Source organism: Lemur catta, chromosome 1, assembly GCF_020740605.2.
Source record: "Lemur catta isolate mLemCat1 chromosome 1, mLemCat1.pri, whole genome shotgun sequence".
Classification (NCBI taxonomy): domain Eukaryota; kingdom Metazoa; phylum Chordata; class Mammalia; order Primates; family Lemuridae; genus Lemur; species Lemur catta.
Window position 1 is genome coordinate 209,258,231 of NC_059128.1, and position 20,517 is coordinate 209,278,747.

At 49.0% G+C, this 20,517-nt stretch overlaps 1 protein-coding gene across 2 annotated transcripts; it reads left to right on the top strand.

Moving 5' to 3' along the window:
* The first annotated feature begins 5,185 nt into the window (after nt 1–5,185).
* ECE2 (endothelin converting enzyme 2) lies at nt 5,186–19,803 on the top strand. 2 transcript variants are annotated; one of them, XM_045539809.1, is made up of 19 exons: nt 5,327–5,362; nt 5,628–5,714; nt 6,055–6,190; nt 6,410–6,625; nt 7,384–7,508; nt 7,625–7,771; nt 7,880–7,945; nt 11,925–12,113; nt 12,807–12,949; nt 13,332–13,446; nt 14,560–14,670; nt 16,078–16,176; nt 16,281–16,358; nt 16,992–17,095; nt 17,293–17,403; nt 17,526–17,593; nt 17,774–17,964; nt 18,078–18,173; nt 18,849–19,803. In XM_045539809.1, the coding sequence occupies exons 1-19, from the start codon at nt 5,327–5,329 to the stop codon at nt 19,023–19,025; spliced, it is 2,295 nt and encodes a 764-aa protein (XP_045395765.1). In that variant the 3' UTR covers nt 19,026–19,803. The 2 variants fall into 2 exon arrangements, with proteins under 2 accessions (XP_045395768.1, XP_045395765.1); XM_045539812.1 differs by lacking the exon at nt 5,628–5,714 and having other exon boundaries at nt 5,186–5,362.
* Nucleotides 19,804–20,517: the final 714 nt, after the last annotated feature.

The window sequence follows — 20,517 nt, forward strand, 5'->3', positions numbered from 1 at the left end:
AATTAATTTGGTTAGCACCTTCTTAAATAATCTTATTCCTGTCTCTGCTGTGCATGTTGGATCATGGTTAAAGCAAAAGATCCAAGTGCAAAATTACAGAGATTTCGCAATATATAAGTTTCAGCTATGTTGTAAAAATGTGGGGGGATTTCTTTAAATTCTGATTCTCTACTTAAAATTCTGATGTCCTGCATCCTGCCCATGAGAGGGTAAATTCATTTTCACAGCTAAAATGAAACAAAGTTTGTATGGAGTTGTGTGACAGTGTGACACTATTGAATTTCTCAATAGTATACTTGCTTCATATATTCTAAACAGAATAATATGCCTTTTGTCAGTGGCACTTTTATTCAAATAAAAACTGTAGGCCTGAGTAGTAAGTTGAATAGGGACCCACGACCCCAATTCATGTCCACCTGTAACCTCAGAATGTGCCTTTATTTGGAAATAGGGTTTTTGCAGACATAATTAAATGACGATGAAGTCATACTGGATTAGGGTAGGCCCTAAATGCAATCACTGATATCTTTATACAAAGAGGATAGACACACATACATAAGGAGGAAGGCCTCATGAAAGAGGCAGAGATGGGTGTGATGGAGTTACAAGTCAAGGAACTGCTGGGAGGCAGTTGGGATTGCTGCAAGCCAAGGGAAGCTGGAAGAGGCAGGGAAAGATTCTTCCTCAGAGCCTTCTGAGGGCGCATGGCCCTGCTGACACCTTGTTTTTGGACTTCTGGCCTCCAGAACTGTGAGAATAAGTTTCTGTTGTTTTAAGCTACCCAGTTTGTTACAGCAGCCTTGGGAAACAAATACAAGCTGTTAAAAATATTTTGGGCACTCTTTTTACTATCATTTCTTATGACCATGGTTGTGCTTCCTTAAACTCTCTCTGGGGGCCCTTTGCTCCTACCCCATCCACTTGAAGGAAGCCCAAACCATAAGAGTGTTTCTAGGACTCATTTTTAAAAGAAGCTGATAAATGGCCTAGCGCAGTGGCTCACACCTGTAATCCTAGCACTCTGAGAGGCCGAGGCGGGAGGATCGCTTTAGCCCAGGAGTTTGAGGTTGCTGTGAGCTAGGCTGATGCCGGGCAACAGAGCAAGACTCTGTGTCAAAAAAAAAAAAAAAAATGCTGATAAATTACCAAAAAAAGAATGAAGAAGATCTGTGTGAACAGACTCTCCAAGACCTGCCAAAATGTCACCAAATAACAAGTTTAGAGCACAATTTCATATGTGTGGGAAATGTACACATATACATAAATATATACACCTATACACACACATATATATACATATGTATAGTGTGTTTAGGTATGGAAATACATATAAAAGATCTAGAAGGATACATACCAAACTGCTAATAATAGTTATCTCTTTTCTAAAAAAATTTCTTTTACAGACAGAGTCTCACTATGTTGCCCAGTCTGGACTCATACTCCTGGGCTCAAGTTATCCTCCTGCCTCAGCCTCCTGAGTAGCTGGGATTACAGGCATGTGCCATCACGCCCAGCCTAATAATAGTTATCTCTGAGGATGGTATTGGGATCCCAGCAGAATGAATTTCATCTTTTATTCTACATATTAGCAAGAAAAAGTCTTTAATAATTTTTAAGAGGTTTAAAACCAATGATATAGTCCACTTACCAAACATCACACTTTAGCTCTAGAGTGACTGTGAAAGGACAATAGTGTAGTAGTTAAGAGCATGGAGTTTAGATTCAAATCAAGGCTCTGTTTTCTATCTGATGTGTGACTTTGGGCAAGTTATTAAGATTTCCTAAGGCTCCTCATCTCTAAAATAGGGACAGTGATATTGGTAGAATCTATCTTAATAGGTCATTGCAAGGATTAAATAAGTTAACATGTAAAGTGCTTAGGTAAATATTGGACTACAGACATGTTAGCTATTATTGTACAGAAAAACATAAAGAAAAAGTTGAAAGTAATGTCATCATTAGATATATTCATACTAACATTTTGTTGCGTGTCCTTCCAATCTTTTTGAACCTGTGCTTTTATACTTTTTTGCTTCACAAAAATGAGATTTTATAATCCTTTTCCTCCCCAACTTAACTCTATATGGAGAACATTTCCCTATAGCATTAACTCTCTTTTCTATCATTTGTAAATATTGCTTAATATCCATTGTATGGATGTTTGATTTATTCAGCAAGTCCTCTACTCTTGAACATTGAATTTCCCAATATTTTTGGCATTATAAATAGTACTGTGATGAATAAATGTTGTAGAAAATAAGTGACCATATTTTATACCTCCTCCAGTCAAGAAGTAGAATCTATTTTCCTATCCCTGAATCTGAGCTTGACCATGTGACTTGCTTTGCCCAATGTGGACATTAGCAAATGTGATGCAAGCAGAGACTTGAAAAAATGTTTATATATTGGGGTTTGCCCCCCTTTTTGCTGAGAATCCCTAGACCACCATATGAAGAAGCCTGGCCTAGCCCACTGGAAGAGGAGAGACTACACAGAGACAGGGTTCAGGCAACCCAGCTGAAGCCTAGACCATCCAGCTCCTGCTGAGCTGACCCATCCTGAACCACCCAATCAACCCACAGAATATGAGAAATAATAAATGTTATTTTAATCCACCAAGTTTGACATGGTCTGTTACACAGCAAAAGCTAATTGAGATAAACATCCTGTGGATAATGATTATTTCCTGGAAAAATTTCTCAGAAGTAAACTTTCTTGGTCAAAGAGTGTGCAGACTTTTAAACTTTTTTTTTTTTTCAGAAACAGGGCTTCTCTCTGTCACTCAGTCTGGAGTTCAGTGGCATGATCATAGCCTCAAACTCCTGAGCTCAAGCGATCCTCCCTCCTTGGCCTCCCAATGTGCTCGGATTACAGACTCCCTGGATTTGAATCCCACCTCTGCCATTTACTAGCTGTGTGGCTGTTAGCCTTCCTATGCTTCAGTTTCCTCATCTGTAGAATGGCTTCCTAAGTGTTCATACAGCAGCTAGAACAGTGGCTGGCACATAGTAAAGTGCTGCATAAGCTTGTTATTTCCAGTATAGTGTTGCAGCAGCCATGGGACTATTTCTAATGATCCTATTGCCAGGAGGTCCTTATGAAGTAGCTTCGGTTATACAGTCCTGCACTGCATAGCAACCTTTCAGTCAATGATGGACTACATATATGATGATGGTCCTATAAGATTATAATACTTTACTTTTACTGTACCTTTTCTATGTTTAGATACACAAATACTTACCATTGTGTTACAACTGCCTACAGTATTCTGTACAGTAACATGCTATGTAGGTTTTGTAGCCTAGGAGCAATAGGCCATATTAGATAGCCTAGGTGTGTAGTAGTTTATACCATCTAGCTGTGTAACTACACTCTGTGAGGTTTGCACAATGACAAAATCACCTTAAGACAGATTTCTCAGAAAGTATCCCTGTCATTAAACAAGATGTGACTGTACCCATGTGACCATGTCATAAGGAAATTTTCCATGTGACAGGACCAACCCCGCTGCCATTCTTGGGGGGAAAGGGGAAAGTGGTGACTGCTATGATGCCACATTGTCATCAGGGTGAACATGAACAACTCCAGAGACTTATCTCGAGTAGATTTTCCAAGGCCTTGCTGCTGCAGACTCCAGTATGGCTGGATTTGAAAGTTCCTTGCTCAGGGAATCCCTGACTAACCTAGAACCCATCTGCCAACTCTACCATCTGGGAAATAGAACAGGCTTCCTCCACCCTTACAATTCTCATTTCTACTTATACGGTTGGAATGATATTAATTAAAGTAAAATAATAATAATAACAATAGTAGATAACACACTGAGTGCCCATTATGTGTCAGGCACTGTCCTAAGCAATTTACAAATACTGTTTCATTTAATTCTCACAACCACCTTTGAAGTAGATACTGTTCTTATTTCAATTTTACAATGAGGAAACTAAGTCTGAATCCAGAATCTTCCATCTTAAATGTGACACTGTACTGTCTCCTGCTTAAGAATATGCAATTTTGGGGTGAAAAAATGCCAAAGAAAGCAATCCAACACTTCTCAGCCTAATCCATTCATAATCCACCCTTTCTCAGCCACAAGAACATTCTGTGTTGGAACCACTTTGCAGCAAGATGTCTGAGAACTGAAGTGAGAGTCAAGAAACGGATTATGCATTTGTCACCACTTCAAGCCTTCTCAGGTCAAATTCTTATATTCGCTTGGTAGGAGTTGGGGGTAGGAAGAGGAAATGAGACAGTCTCTGCCCCCACCACTGTAAAAAACACTAGGCACTTTTCAGCACAGCAGACTGCAACAACACTGGGCCTGATTAAGGAATGACAATATGGAAGACAGATGGCAGATGCATGGATGCCACACTATTGCCTTTCAGTTCAATATTGCTTGGTGGTTTTTTTTTTTGCCTTGTAAATCTCCCAAATAAAATGGTTTGCTTTCCCCAAGTTAGAAGTGTTAGCACGTCTTTTCTTTAAATATCTGTGTATGGCTGTTTTTTTCCCTGCCAGTTTGTCACCATCTGTAACCCTCCCTTTATGAGATGATCTGATGACAGCAATTATGTTGGAGAGTAAAAAATGTGGCCTTGAAGCAACATGTAAGAGTGCACGCAGTGTGGACTGTGCGTTGTGTGCAGGGGATGCTGCCCTGCACTTTGTGTGTGTGTTGTGTGTGTAAGGAATGACTGCACTTTGTGTGCTGGCTCTGGGTGCCTCGCGTATGTACACACTGTGAATGAGTATGCAATGTGTATACATTCTGTGAGCGTCTTGCGTGTGTGTGGACTGTGTGTTGGGCTGCGTGCCTGCCTGTATACTCGGGGTCTATGTGCTCTCTGTGTAGATACCCTGTGGACACCCCGTATGTGAGTGAACTGCCTGTGTGCTCTGTATATGGACTGTGCAGACTACTGGGGGAAGCTGTTCCTCAGGAGGGCATATTTCTCTAAAGTGTTTAAAGGGAATGCGGAGGGCCTGACATTTGGGGAATTGGGCCTGGGCCAAAGGAAGCTAAACTATGGGTGGCTTGCACGGGGGTGCTGAGATGGGTTGCTGGCCAGGAGCAGTGGAGGGGTCTCCAGGCGTTGCTGGCGGAGAGCCCCGCTCGGCTCCTCCCTCTCCCCCCCGCTCCCCCCATCCCGGGCGGCGCCGCGGGGGGAGGGGGACTCGGGCAGGCGGGGGCCACGGCGGCCAAGCAAGGGGCTGCGCAGCGGCTGTGATGGCGGGCGGTGGCGGGGCCGCGAGGGCGACGCGGGCAGCGGCCCGGGCGCGGGCTAGCGGCCGGGAGCCCTAAGGCACCGTCTGGCCCGACTCCACCATGAACGTCGCGCTGCAGGAGCTGAGCAGCGGCGGCGTGAGTAGGGCCCCGGGGCTCCCGGGGAGAGGACCCCGGGGGAGGGGTACGAGGCGGAGGGGTCGACCGCGAGTAGGCAGGCGGCATCCAGCTCGCGGACGTGGGGCTGCGTACCCGGGCCGGGGTGAGGGGCGGTGTCAGAGGGACCCCACGCCGACAGCCGGGGAGGTGGGAGGGGGCCTGAGGGGCAAGAGCATTGGGGTAGGGCGGTGGGCAAGCAGCTCTGTCTGCCTGACCGCGGTGGGCGCCCCCGACTGTCTGGCAGATGGTGGAGTACAAACGGGCCACGCTTCGGGATGAAGACGCACCCGAGACCCCCGTAGCGGGCGGGGCCTCCCCGGACGCCGTGGAGGTGGGCAAAGGGGTTCCCCCTTCTCACCAGGCCCCAGCCCTGGCATGACGCCTAGCATACCCAGGAGCTCTGGGCTGTTCTGGAGGGTTACCTGCCCCCGCCACCTCCGCTCCATCTCTGGCCTCTGCGCTAGGACCATGGTGAGGCGATTCTAAGCCATGACGTTGCACAAAACAGGCTCAGGGCTCAACTCGGCCTGCCTCATTGCCCCTGGGCCCAAAGTTAACCCCATTAGCGTCTTTGCTCCATGGCTCTGGAAACTGCCTGTGCCTTCGCCCTCTGGTGATCTTGGATCCCTGCCCTGCAGCTCAATTGCTTTCTGTCCCCCTGTGTTCCCCAGGTGGGATTCCAGAAGAGGACAAGACAACTCTTAGGCTCACACACACAGCTGGAGCTGGTCTTGGCAGGTGTCTCTCTACTGCTGGCTGCACTGCTTCTGGGCTGCCTCATGGCCCTGGGGGTCCAGTACCACAGAGGTAGGTGGGCCCACACTTGTCACCAGCCCTCATAGCTCTGGAGGCTCTGGAGGCTGAAGGACCTCTAAGATTTCCTCTGGTTGGGGCCAGCCTTCCCCACAGAAAAACTGGTTTTTCTTTCTCTTCCCAACCTTCCTACTATCATTGCCTTTCCAAAGAGTTTGCCTCTCCCAGACTGACTGACAGTCTCCTATCCTCTGGCCATGTCCCCTGCCACAGACCCATCCCAGAGCACCTGCCTCACAGAGGCCTGCATTCGAGTGGCTGGAAAAATCCTGGAGTCCCTAGACCGAGGGGTGAGTCCCTGTGAGGACTTTTACCAGTTCTCCTGTGGAGGCTGGATTCGGAGGAACCCGCTTCCTGATGGGCGTTCGCGCTGGAACACCTTCAACAGCCTCTGGGACCAGAACCAGGCCATACTCAAGCACCTGCTTGGTGAGTGGGGCTGTTACGGAGGCCTTGTGCTCAGCACAGGGCCTGGCATTTATTAGGTGCTCAATAAATGTCCACGAATGAGGAAGTGTTCTGTGAACACTCCTGAGGGAGGAGATGCAGAGAACAGGGGGCTCTTGAGAAGCAGAGATGGATTTGAGGGGAGCAGATCTCTGAGTATAATGGAGGGCTGCCTCTCTGCACTGTTTGGATGGTTGAGGTGTGGTAGGCACCAGTAAGCCTTGCAGGGCTCAGATTTCTTTGAGGGTCTCTGTGGACAGGGGAAAGGAGTCATGATTTGCTGTTTCAAGCAGTCTTACTGGGTCTACATTAGGAGATCTGCTCATTGATAAGGCAAGGAGAGTCTGGGTGCCGTGGCTCATGCCTATAATCCCAGGATTTTGGGGGGCTGAGGTGGGAAGATCACTTGAGGCAGGAGTTTGAGAGCAGCCTGGACAATATAGCAAGACCCCATCTCTATAAAAAATAATTTAAAAAAAAATTAGCTGGGCACGGTGGTTCACACCTGTAGTCCTACCTACTTGGGAGGCTGAGGAAAGAAGATTGCCTGAGCTCAGGAATTCAGGGCTGCAGTGAGCTGTGATCATGCCACTGCACTCCAGCCTAGGCGACAGAGCAAGACCTTGTCTCTAAAAAATAAATAAATAAATAAAGTCAGGGAGAGGAACTGAGCAACGTCCAGGGACTCCCCCTCAGCAGTTAACCTAATTACCACCTGGCCCCTGTGTTCTACCCCACAGAAAATACGACTTTCAACTCTAGCAGCGAAGCTGAGCAAAAGACTCAGCGCTTCTACCTATCCTGCCTACAAGTAGAGCGCATTGAGGAGCTGGGTGCCCAGCCACTGCGAGACCTTATTGACAAGGTAGGACTGCAGGGTGGGCTTCAAGCAGGGAAGCTGGAGGAGTCTTGGGAGAGGATGTGGGCCAAGAAAGCTTTGGGGGCCCTGTGCTATAGCTTTCACTTTTGGTCTCTACTCAGATCGGTGGTTGGAACATCACGGGGCCCTGGGACCGGGACAACTTCATGGAGGTGCTGAAGGCAGTAGCAGGGACCTACAGGGCCACCCCATTCTTCACTGTCTACATTAGTGCTGATTCTAAGAGTTCCAACAGCAATGTTATCCAGGTGCTGGGCTGGGGAAGGGCGAGGAGGCAGGCTGGGCTGGCCCCCGAGCCCTACACAGTAGTCTGGGTCCCTGGCGGGGGCACTCACCTCCTTTCTTTGCCATTGCAGGTGGACCAGTCTGGGCTCTTTCTGCCCTCTCGAGATTACTACTTAAACAGAACCGCCAATGAGAAAGTAAGAAGCATCCTCAGAACCCCAGTCCCTATCCCTTGCTGAACTGGGTTGATTCCTGTTGACTTTTCCCTTCGCCCAGGGTCAGAGCAGGGAAAGTGAGCCTATTCTGTCACCTAGTGAGCCAACTGCCTTTCCTTCCTTCCTTTCTCCCTCTTATTCTTCCAGGAAAATTTTATTTTATAGGTACCTACTATGTGCCAGATGCAGTGGGGGAATTCTGAGATATAAGTTTCAGAGCCATTGTTCTGGTAAGCTTTTGGTGTTTGTGGGTTTATGGACCTAGATGTATGAGAACGAGGCTCAAAAGAGGGTCCCTGGCATTCAGGAGAGACTCGGGTAGCCAGAGAATGCTTCCTGAAGAGATTGCACTTGGGCCAGGCCCTGTAGCATAGGTAGGAGTGGATGAGGTCATGCTGGGTGGAGAGATCAGTTTAAACAAAAGTGTTGAAGAGGGAAAATCTAGGTGTGTTTGGACCATGGGAAGGGGTTCAGTGTGGCAAAATATGGAGCTCAAAGCAGATGGGAGTCTGGAGTGTGGGCGGGGACTAGCTATGGAGGGAACACTGAATACCACACTACAGAGCTTATTCTGCAGCTCTCAGAGAACCGTCGTGTACTCCAGAGCAGGGAGGGAGTGATCCAGTGCACAGTGCTTTGGGAAGCCAGTTGGCTCGGATGTGAGATGTAGATGCGAGAAAGAGCCTGGAGATGAGTTAACCATCTCTGTAGTACTCTAGGCTCTCAGTTGTAAAGGCCCCAGTGGAGGCATGGCAGAGGGAATGTTAGGAGGGGAGGATGCAAGAGAGTTGTTAGATGGTAGAAGAGGGAAGAGGTGGAAATGGTTGAGGCTGTAAGCCTGAGCGATGGTGGAATAGAGGGGTCCTTAGGGAATCAGGGTGTCTGCAGGAAGAACCAGCTTAGGGTACACTGGAGAAGAGTAGACAGTGTGATGTCACAGGAAAAGGAGAGACTTGGAGTCAGACCTGGATTCCAATCTTAGCTCTGCTGCTTGGTGCAAGTTGATTAATCTTTCTTAGGCTGTTTTCTCACCTGTAAAAGGGGATCACAGCATCTACCGCATATGGTGTTTGGGGTGGAGTGGGGCTGTAAGCTTATGTTCCTGCACGTGGCAGACACTCCGGGTGTGGGAGGTGCTCATTTTAGACTGAGTTTGAGGGACCTGGGTACCTTCTAGATGGAGAGGCCAGCAGACAACTGTGAAAGTCATGTGGAGTCCGGGAGAGGACAAGCCTGAAGGGAGCCAGAGGCCTGAGGGGCATCTCCTTAGAAACCTAAGCAAAGGCTTAGGAGAGGTGAGAGAAAGGAGGAGAATAGAGAAAGGAAGGAAGGAGACTCTTGAATTTTAAAGACAGTAGGAGAAAGAATCAGCAAAGGAGATTGCTATGGAGTAGGACAACCAGGAGAGTCATTTGTCCTGCTGTCACTCATTTGCAAACATTTACTGAGCATTCCTCTGCCAGATCTCCTCTAGGCACATGGTGAACAAGGCACTTCCACTATTCTCTAAGTGGGAGAGAAGACACAAAACAGCTTGTTACGTGGCTGTCCTATCTGCAGTTGTCTGGACTGTTAGAAAGCAGAAGCATAGGGTTCTAAGAGTATAACTGGGAACCAGGTCCTAGGATGAGAGTAGACTGCAGTGAAGGAAGAGTGTTCTGCAAAAGGAACAGCTTATGCAAAGGCTCTGAGGTGGGACAGAGAATGGCCTATTGACCATACTCAACAGGAGAGGGAAGCAGGAGGGGAGAGTGGCCAATGTCTTCCAGACAGGTATGTAGACTCATATTATGCATGAGCATTATGGGGAAAATTTAGGTTTTTATCCCAAAAGAAATGGAAAGAGAAACTCAAAAGTGGTACGAACAGCTGGGTATGGTGGCTCACACCTGTAGTCCCAGCATTTTGGGAGGCTGAGGTGAGAGGATCACTTGGGGCCAGAAGTTTGAGACCAGCCTGGGCAATATAGTGAGACTCTATCTCTTAAAAAAAACAAGAAAGGCCAGTTGTGGTGGCTCACGCCTGTAATCCTAGCACGCTGGGAGGCTGAGGTGGGAGGATCGCTCAAGGTCAGGAGCTCAAGACCAGCCTGAGCAAGAGCAAGACCCCGTCTCTACTAAAAATAGAAAGAAATGATCTGAACAGCTAAAAATATATATAGAAAAAATTAGCCAGGCATGGTGGCACAAGGCTGTAGTCCCAGCTACTTGGGAGGCTGAGGCAGAAGGATCGCTTGAGCCCAGGAGGTTGAGGTTGCTGTGAACTAGGGTCACGCCATGGCACTCTAGCCCGGGCAACAGAGCGAGACTCTGTCTCAAAAAAAAAAAAACAACCCAGAAAACAAAAAAACAAGAAAAATTAGCTCGGTGTAGTGGCGTGTGCCTGTAGTCCCAGCTACTCGGAAGGCTGAGGCAGGAGGATCGCTTGAGTCCAGGAGTTTAAGACTGCAGAAAGCTATGATTGTGCCACTGCACTCCAGCCTGGGCAGCAGAGTGAGATCCTGTCTCTTAAAAAAAAAAAAAAAAAAAAAAAGGTGTGAACAGATGTGTGATTTGACATCACCTGAGTTGGAGGAAGAGATAATTTTGACAATGCAGGAGAGAACCACATGGTCCAACAGTTTGGAATGGGTGGGGAGAAAGCCTTGGGTTTGGTTGTCAGCATGTCACTGGTTGCCTTGACCAGGAAGCCTCCAGTGCTGGGATCTAGGGGAAGCTGCAGTGCAAAAGGGTTGAGATAGGATAAAAACTAGGAGTAAAGCAGGGTTCAGGAGAATCTCAAAAGTAAGTCTTAAGCTGAAGGGAAGGAGGTAGGGAGACAAAGGGGTAAGGTGAGATCACTGGTTGAATGCTAACCAACCCCCTTAGAAGCTGGGATGGCTGAGATTGGCACTTAAACTTCCTCTGGCACCAGAGAAATGCTGGGGTACAGAGAATGGATATTAAAGAACCTAAACACTTTTCAGTAAAGTTGAAGAGGAGATGGCCTTTGGTGATTAGGGGAGCCCAGGGTGAGGCTTCAGGTTAGGAGTGGGAGTGGTTTCTGGGAGGAGGACCACTGGGAGTTGCTGCTGCGCAGTGCTGAGGGGCTCTTTGAAGATTTTCATCCCTTTATTCAACAAATATTTATTGAGGACCTAATAATGTGGCAGCCAGTGTGGTCAAGGCTGAGACTGCAGTGGTGAGTAAAGCAAACATAGCCCCTGCCTCATGGAGCCCGAGTGCCAGCAGGGTGAGGCTACATGAGTTTGTCCACAGTCCTGGGGTCATCAGGCCTGGGCCACATTCTCACTCTGCCATCTGCTAACTTGTGATGGGAGTCAAGCCCTGTCACCTTTCCAGGCTTGTTCCCTCGTGTGTAAAATGGGACTCTCATCTGCTTTATGGAGTTGCTGTGAGGTGTGGAAGATACATTATATGTAAAGCTTCCAACAGAGAGTCTGATACATGTATACATATGTGGTCACTAAAGAGTTCCTTTCCATGCTTTTCGCTCCCTTGGAGACAAGAGAGGAGTGGAGAAAGCAGCAAGTTTGAGGCCTGGCACGTGGTCACTGGCGGGCAGGGACAGCTAGACAGGCTTTAGGAGATGAGAAGGCAAAGCAGTATGGGAAGCAGGTCCATCCACTGGACAGGTCTTCACAGAGCATCTGTTCTGCACTAGGCCCCATTCTCGGCCCTGGGGATACAGTGGTGAATGAGCTGCTGAAACTTGGAACAGCGCTCTGCTGGTGTACCTCCTTCTCTGGGAAATAGGTGATAAACAGGTACACGAATAAATAAACAACACGGAGCAGATGGTGACCAGCACTGTGTCAGAAATGCAGCTGGGACATCCAGGAAGGCTTCTGGAAGGAAGACAAGCAGATGAGAGAGTGAGCAGTGGAGGTGGCCAGACAGATCCTCTCGGCCTTAGGCAGGACATGTTGCTGGGCTCTGAGGACTACTTGGGGCCTTGACAGGTGCTCAGTGCCTACCTGGACTACATGGAGGAGCTGGGGTTGCTGCTGGGCGGACGGCCAACTTCCACGCGGGCGCAGATGCAGCAGGTGCTGGAGCTGGAGACACAGCTGGCCAACATCACAGTGCCCCAGGACAAGCGGCGCGACGAGGAGAAGATCTATCACAAGATGAGCATCTCAGAGCTGCAGGTGGGGCAGATAGGGGACTTGAGGGGCCAACTCCGGCATGGACCACCCAGCTTCCCTTTATGTCATCTTCCTGAGGCAGCCAATCCTTTCCTCATTTCCTTGCTTTTCTGAGTCTCCCATCTGCACTTTTGCTATCCTAGAAAGAAAAATGGTGTCCATTTTAGGCCACCTCTCACTGGGCCATCCTTTGGCCCCTTTCTTGTTGTCTGGGAATGCATAGAGGAATTGTTTTAAAAATTTATCACAACTTGTATGAGATGTCCACAAAACAGCGAGAATAGAAATGGAAGCTTCTCCTGGAGGGCCCCTACTGTGCCAGGCATTAATGCTTTAGGTGTTGGATTATGGAAAAGTTGGGGATAGGGGTGGTTCTGGAGGAGAGACCAGGTATGTGGGGGCAAGGTGTCGGGGGCATGGTATTTTATCAACTGTTATGAAAATATACGGATATCTTTACCCTAGCTGAGTATCACACGTGGTGGTTTTCCTTGTATAATAAGTGGCTGGGCTCCCAGATTGAGGGGTACTCGGAAAAGGGTTTATTGCAGGAAGGAATCACCAAGCAGCCAGCAGCTGTTGCAGCTGTTGCTATGGCAATGGGAAGGGCTTCCAGGCTACAGCACATCAGTGGGGGAGGGGTCTGCTGGAAGGCAGGTGGGCAGGCCGGGAGGCCTGAGATGTTTTTGCTCTCAGGCTCTGGCACCCTCCATGGACTGGCTTGAGTTCCTGTCTTTCTTGCTGTCACCGTTGGAGTTGGGTGACTCTGAGCCTGTGGTGGTGTATGGGACGGATTATTTGCAGCAGGTGTCAGAGCTCATCAACCGCACGGAACCAAGGTGGGGGGGAGTCCAAGGTGTGGGTGGTGGGACTCAGGGCTCTGTGGAGGTCTCTGGCAGGGAATGGGCATAGTGGACTGGTGTAGCCAGATAGAACGACATTTGGTAAGGTAGAGGACCTTCCAAATATTAAATCAGAATGTCTGCAGGCTTTTTCTTCTAGGCTAGGGTCTCATAGTGCCCATTTGTGATCTCTATTCCCATACCTTGCTCCAACCTTACTTCTTTAGCCAGGTGTGTGGTCCCAGGGTGAAAGAGGGACTCTGGGACAGCTTCCACATATAATTCTCAGGACTCCTCTTGCCTGCATATTCCCAGGGGCTATTTAGGGAGGAAATGGTACCCCACCTGTCCTTTCCTTATTTTTTGGTCTGGATGCCAGTGTCCTGAACAATTATCTGATCTGGAACCTGGTGCAGAAGACAACCTCCAGCCTGGACCGACGCTTCGAGGCTGCACAAGAGAAGCTGCTGGAGACCCTCTATGGTACCAAGAAGGTAGGCTCTCTGACTCTGCCTCCACTTTCTGATCCAGTCTGATGCTGCACACCTTCCGTGTGTCAGGCACCATTCGCCTCGTGGTGCACAGGTGCATAATATGGAGCACAAAACTTGGAATCAGCCACCTTGGGTTCTAATCCCAACTCCCTTGGGAGTGTCACCCAGCATCTTTGACTCTCCATTCCCTGGTCTATAAAACAGGAATAACTTATAGGGTCATTAGGAAGATTAACTGAGTTAATATAAGGAAAGCACTTACCAGTGCATGGTATGTTCAGGTACTCATTCAGCTTTGATGATGAGGATGGAGAAGTTGAATAAATGTTGTTCTTAGTTTCACGATGCCCCATTAAATGGGGGGAGTGAACATGTAAACAAATACATTAGGGCCAGGTGCAGTGGCTCACGCCTGTAATCCTAGCACTTTGGGAGGCTGCGCCAGGAGGATCACTTGAGGCTGAGAGTTTGAGGGCAGCCTGAGAAACATTGTGAGGCTTTGTCTCTACAAAAATTTTTTAAAAATTATTACCTGGGTGTGGTGGCACGTGTCTGTAGTCCTACCTACTTGGGAGGCTGAGGCAGAAGGATCACTTGAGCCCAGGAGCTGGAGGCTGCAATGAGCTGTGACTGAGCTACTGCACTCCAGTCTGGGCAACAGAGCAAGACCGCAAGACCTTGTCTCAAAGAAAAAAAAATAGAAAGAAAGAAAAGAAGTAGAGTTAGTAGACACTAGTGATAGACTGAGTGTGGGGCTAGTGAGATGGAGGAAGCTGAGTGACTCCCAGGTTTCTGGCATAGGGGACTGACTGGATATAACATTGAGATGTAGATCTGAGCAAAGAAACTTCTGGACTCCAAAGGGCCTTTTAGAAATGTAAGAAGAGAGTGCTAAGAATAGAGTGGGCAGCACATGTGTTCTACTGAGGTTTCAATGCTGGATTTGGCACACTTTGAGATATTGGCAGTCATTTTCCCTGAGGGAGAGATGGCACCCCAAACCCAGGACTCTGTTGTCCTGAGCTGAGAAGGGCTAGCCCCAGAGACAGAGAAAGGCCCTCAGACTGGAGGACAGCGCCATCTCTGGGGGCCTGACCCTTTGTCCTTTAATAGTCCTGCGTGCCGAGGTGGCAGACCTGCATCTCCAACACGGATGACGCGCTTGGCTTTGCTTTGGGCTCCCTCTTTGTGAAGGCTACGTTTGACCGGCAAAGCAAGGAAATTGTGAGTCCTCAAGGTTCTTCCACCAATACCCCTTGTTTTATTTAAAATTCACTACTTAGCCAGGCACAGCGCCTCATGCCTGTAATCCTAGCACTTTGGAGGCCGACATGGGAGGATTGTTTGAGGTTAGGAGCTGCAGACCAGCCTGAGCAAGAGCAAAACCCCATCTCTGCAAAAAACAGAAAAATAATCTGGGCATGGTGATGCATGCCTGTAGTCTCAGCTACTCAAGAGGCTGAAGTGGGAGAATCTCTTAAGCCCCAGGAGTTTGAGGTTTCAGTGAGCTATGAAGACGCCACTGCACTCTAGCCTAGGCAACAGAGTGAGACCCTGTCTCAAAAAATAAATAAATAAATAAAATTTACTATTCATATATGTGTGAACATATAGAAAAACGACTAGAAGGAAATTCATAAACAAATGAAGAGTGGTTGCTATGGGCTTTGGGATTATGAAGCCCCTTTTTTGATCCTTTAAAGTTTTCTGTGTTTTCCAGTTTTTCTGTAAGGAGCTTATGTTAGCTATATGCCTAGAAGAAATACTATTTATATTTTAGGAAATGATAATGGCTATGTTGAAAGTATTATCTATGAAGATGTTTATGGCAGTGTTGTTGATAATAGGGGGAAATGAAAACAGCTTAAATGTATAACCATAGGTTAAAGGAAAAATAAATTGTGGTTAGGATGGATTATGAGGCAGCCTTTTAACTTTAAGTGAAACTGTAAGTGAAAAAAGGTGGGTTTCTTTCAGGAGCTTGTTTCTGAAACAAAAAAAAGAAAAAAGTGGGTTTCAAAAAATATATGTTATACAACATAATTCTGTATTTTATGTGCATATCTGGGTGGGAAAATCAAAATGTTAGGTGATCTCTGAATGATTGGATTATAAGTGGTCCAATTTTTTTCTTAAACTCAGTTAATTTTCCAAATTTTCTACTAATACCCTCCTTTCATAGATAAAAACCAGTGCGGCTGGGCGTGATAGTGCACGCCTGTAGTCCCCACTACTTGGGAGGCTGAGGCAGGAGGATTGCTTGAGCCCAGCAGTCTGGGGTTGCAGTGAGCTATGATGACACTGCTGCACTCCAGCCGGGGTGACAAAGTGAGACCCTGTCTCAAAAACCAAACCAAACCAAATCAATGCACTATATTAAATTTTAATATTAATTTAATTATCTTATTGTCAATTAAAATTTTTAATTAATTAGAAAAAAGCCATCCACAATCTCAGTACCTTCACAAATGGTGTTTCCTTCTCATCCTCCCCAGATGCCCAGTCTTATTTCATGAGTCCAGGCATTCCCACGTTTCCCCTGGAGGGACAGGAATGGGGCACTGGGGTGGATGGGGGAACAAGAAGGCATTAAGTGCAGGTAGAGGCTGACTTGTGCCCTTTCCGTCCCAGGCAGAGGGGATGATCAGTGAAATCCGGACTGCCTTTGAGGAGGCTCTGGGACAGCTGGTTTGGATGGATGAGAAGACCCGCCAGGCAGCCAAGGAGAAAGTGAGCCGTAGCTGGGGTTGGGGTGCCATCTTGAGGTGGGGATGGAGCATACAGTTTTGCTGCTGGGAACCTGGGGAGGGAAAACCTTAACCTGGTCTCTACAGGCAGACGCCATCTACGATATGATTGGTTTCCCGGACTTCATACTGGAGCCCAAAGAGCTAGATGATGTTTATGATGGGGTGAGTACCTGTGCTAACCAGTACTGAATTTTACCTCCGTTGGGGGCACTGTTCCCCGGCCTCAGTAATTGGGGCTCAAGCACTGGGAGGGAAGGAGATGCTTGCTTTTTGGTTCCTTTCAGAGACAGATGGAAGCAACCAACATTGCTTAAGTGTTGGCTCTGTGCCAGGCTACAGGCCAGACAGAAGTGAAAGATAGTGTTAACAAAAAGGGATTTGGAGTCAAGCCTGTGTCAAATCCTGTTTCTACCCCTAACTGTGTAACCTTAGGGGTAGAGGCAAGACCTCTCCAGGCCTCAGTTTCTTTATCTGTAAAATGGGGATCCTACTAGTACCTCCCTGATAAGGTCATTGCAAGAATAAAAGAAGGCAGTACGGATGTATGTACATACATTCTACCTTCTTTTATTCTTTTATCCTCACAACAACCCTGTGAGGGTTGTAAAAAAACACAGCACCTACAACATAAGTGCTCTTTAAATATTGGCAATGATTATTTACTAAATATTTTACTCCCATTTTACATGTGAGGAAACTGAAGCTTGGAGAGGTACTGATTAGTAGCTAAGCTGGGACTATTATCTTCTCCAATGTATTCTCTTGTTTGCTTTCTACTTCCCATCATTCCTGTAGTATGAAGTCTATGAAGATTCTTTCTTCCAAAACATGTTGAATTTGTACAACTTCTCTGCTAAGGTGATGGCCGACCAGCTCCGCAAGGCTCCCAGCCGAGACCAGTGAGCATGGGGGCCACAGACAGTTTGGACAGGCAGCAGGAGAGGTGGGGGAAGGTTTCCTGGGATGTGGGAAAGGGGTGGCAAGACTGACTCCAGACCTGAGGTACAAGGCCCTTGTAGAAGCCAGGGCAGGGCTGCGGGCCTGGGAGGGACATCAGGAGAGCCAGAAGCCTCAGCCTCTCCCCCTTCCTCCCCAGGTGGAGTATGACACCCCAGACAGTGAATGCCTACTACCTTCCCACTAAGAATGAAATCGTCTTCCCTGCTGGCATCCTGCAGGCCCCCTTCTATGCCCGCAACCACCCAAAGTGTGTCTGAGGCAGGAGGGGCTGGGTGCCGGGGTCTGTGCCTGTGGGTGAGCTGGGTGCAGTGCTGGAGGGATTCAGAAGTACCCCTGCCATGTCCTCACTCAGCATTCCTCACCTACCAGGGCCCTGAACTTTGGTGGCATTGGCGTGGTAATGGGCCACGAGTTGACACATGCCTTTGATGACCAAGGTAGGGCCTGTGGAGTTGTCCCTTCCAGCTTAGAATTCCCAGTGGCTCCTGCAAGGCCTTGGGGTATTGGGGGCAGGTCCCAGGGGTGCTGGAGTCTGTGGACCAGGGATGGTGGGAATGCTCCTGCCCTCAAGGGATGAGCTCTGGTCTTGGAGGGGTGCAAAGGTGAGTTCTCCTCAGGGCGAGAGTATGACAAGGAAGGGAACCTGCGGCCCTGGTGGCAGAATGAGTCTCTAGCAGCCTTCCGGAACCACACGGCCTGCATGGAGGAGCAGTACAACCAGTACCAGGTCAATGGGGAGAGGCTCAATGGCCGCCAGACGCTGGGGGAGAACATCGCCGACAATGGGGGTCTTAAGGCCGCCTACAATGTGAGTGGCCTGGTTGGCCCTCCAGTGGCTGAGGCCCACTGGCCTGGGGTGAAAGGGCACTGGGTGGAAGTGGGCAGGCCCTGGTGGACTTGCTGCCCACTGCTCCTCCCCAGGCTTACAACGAGTGGCTGAGAAAGCACGGGGAAGAGCAGCAGCTGCCGGCCGTGGGGCTCACCAACCACCAGCTCTTCTTTGTGGGATTTGCCCAGGTATTGCCCTGCTGGGAGGCCTGGGGTCTGCCCCTACATCATTAGAAGTCTGGGGCATGCAGGAAAGGGGCTGGGAAAGGGGCCAAAGTGGGGGTGTGGAAGGTGGCTGGAAAGGCCTGTGCCAGGGCCTCTTGGCTGGGGCCCATGACAGCAGCCCGGGGAGGCCTGAGGGGGGAGATCGCAAAGGGCAGGGCTGCCCTGCTTGAGGGAAAGGGGTGGAGCAAGCATTGGTCCTTACCACCTTCCTGTGAGGGAGGTATGGAGGAGGACACTAAAGCTCGAGGACACAAAGTGGCTTGTCCAGGGCCACCCAGGGATAGAGTAAGTGTCAGAGCAAGGACTCAGGCAGGGTCTCCTCTAGGTGCTTTGCATAATAGCAGGCAGCCTCTGGGGGCTCTGCTCTTTTCCTCAGCTGTGTCCATGCTGGGCATCCTGATGTCCAGGGCAGCTTTGGAAGCGCTTCAAGGAATTTGGGAGGGAGGGTGTGTTCGCCCACTTTGGTGCTGTTGACAGAGGGATTGGAGCTAAGATGCAGGCTCAGTCCTCTGCAGTGTCCCTGAACTGAGGCACCGGAGCAGTGGTGGTTTGTGCCCCAGGATGGCTCTGCGGTAGCCGAGTCTATGGCCCAGCTCCACACTAGACACCATATGGCCCCATGTCTGTCCTGGCCCGCAGGTGTGGTGCTCAGTCCGCACACCAGAGAGCTCTCACGAGGGGCTGGTGACCGACCCCCACAGCCCTGCCCGCTTCCGCGTGCTGGGTACTCTCTCCAACTCCCGTGACTTCCTGCGGCACTTCGGCTGCCCTGTCGGCTCCCCTATGAACCCAGGGCAGCTGTGCGAGGTGTGGTAGACCTGGGTCAGGGGAGGAATGGCTGGCTGTTGCCAGGCCTGGGGCGGTTCTCCCAGAAAAACTGTTTGCCCCTGGGTTAGGAGAAAGCAAATGCAAGTTGTGCTGGGTCCAGCCCTGCCACACCACAAGTGACATGAGTACCAGTCCCTCCTTGACCACCACATTGTGCCTCTGCTTTGGGGGTGCCCCTGTCTCCAGCAGAGCCCCACCATTCACTGTGACATCCTTCTATGTCACCCTGCCTGGAAGACGTCTGGGCTGGAGTGCCAGTTCCCCCAGGACAGAGTCTGCCTCCTCTGGCCCCAAGCTCACTCATGGGGTTGCTATGCCTGTCCCACTCTGACCTTGCAGGCCTGAGTGGTGTATCTCCCTGCTTCTCCCAGGGCTCACTCAGTGCTACCTTCCAGCCCCACCCTCAGGGGCTACCCCCACTCCTGGGCTCCTTGTCCTTGTGCTGCTGTTTCCAGTACCACTGCCGGCCCTCACTGACAGATGCCCTGTGCTTAGCTCCTAGTAGAAGCCTGAGGGCCTGTGAAAGCTTCCCTGCTGCCCCTGTTTCCCTGGGCTGAGAGGGGAAGTGTGAATGCATAGGGGGTGCTGGTTTCTGTATCTTAAGGCACAAGTCTTAGGGGGTGACTAATTCTTCCTGGGCCAAACAGAAAAGCAGATAGAGCAGAAAGAGGGAAGGACAGAGTTTATTTTTACAGGGAAGAGGGTGGGGAGGGTGTGGACTTGGCCCTATAGGACCCTGTGCCAATAAATAGACACACATCAGTCAGCTTGTCTCTTCCTTCAATCCTGTTTTCATTTATTCATTCACCCATTCCACCAATATTTATTGAGCAACTACTGTATGCCAGGAACTCTTCTAGAGACTCATTTATTCACTCACCAGATATAAGGGACTGTGATTTGAAGCCCTGAGAAGACAAAAAGAAGCAGGGTAGAGGAATGGAATGAGGTTGAGTCTGGCAGGGCAGAGTAAATCCTCTGCTCATTGGTGGCCATATCCCCATTGCCAGCTGTTCTATTGCTGGAAGGAGTTGCCACTCCCTTCCGCTGGTGCATGCAGCTGGGCTTGACACTGAGTCTGGGTAACCACCGGGCCAGGGTTGGCTTAGAAGATGGGTGACTCTTACCCTATAGTGGAAGGAAGCCCTGGCCAAGGTAGCATATCACTCCTTGGAGCTCAGAACACTGGCCTCTGCTTGTAGATGAAAAGATAAACATTCCCTCATGGCCTCAAAGGCTCAGAGCTCCTGAGAATCAGCCATTCCACCTACACTCACTAATCAAGGCCTACCAAGTGCCAGGCACAGAGACTGCAAATATAGCTTCTATGCTCCAGAGTGAGAGACAGAAAAGGAACATTTATTGAATACGTTTTGTGCTCCAGGCACCTGTGCTAGTTTCTTTATTCATTCATCCATTTATTAATTTATACATTCATAGCCTTACTTTTTTAAAAAATATACTGATTACCAAAAATATT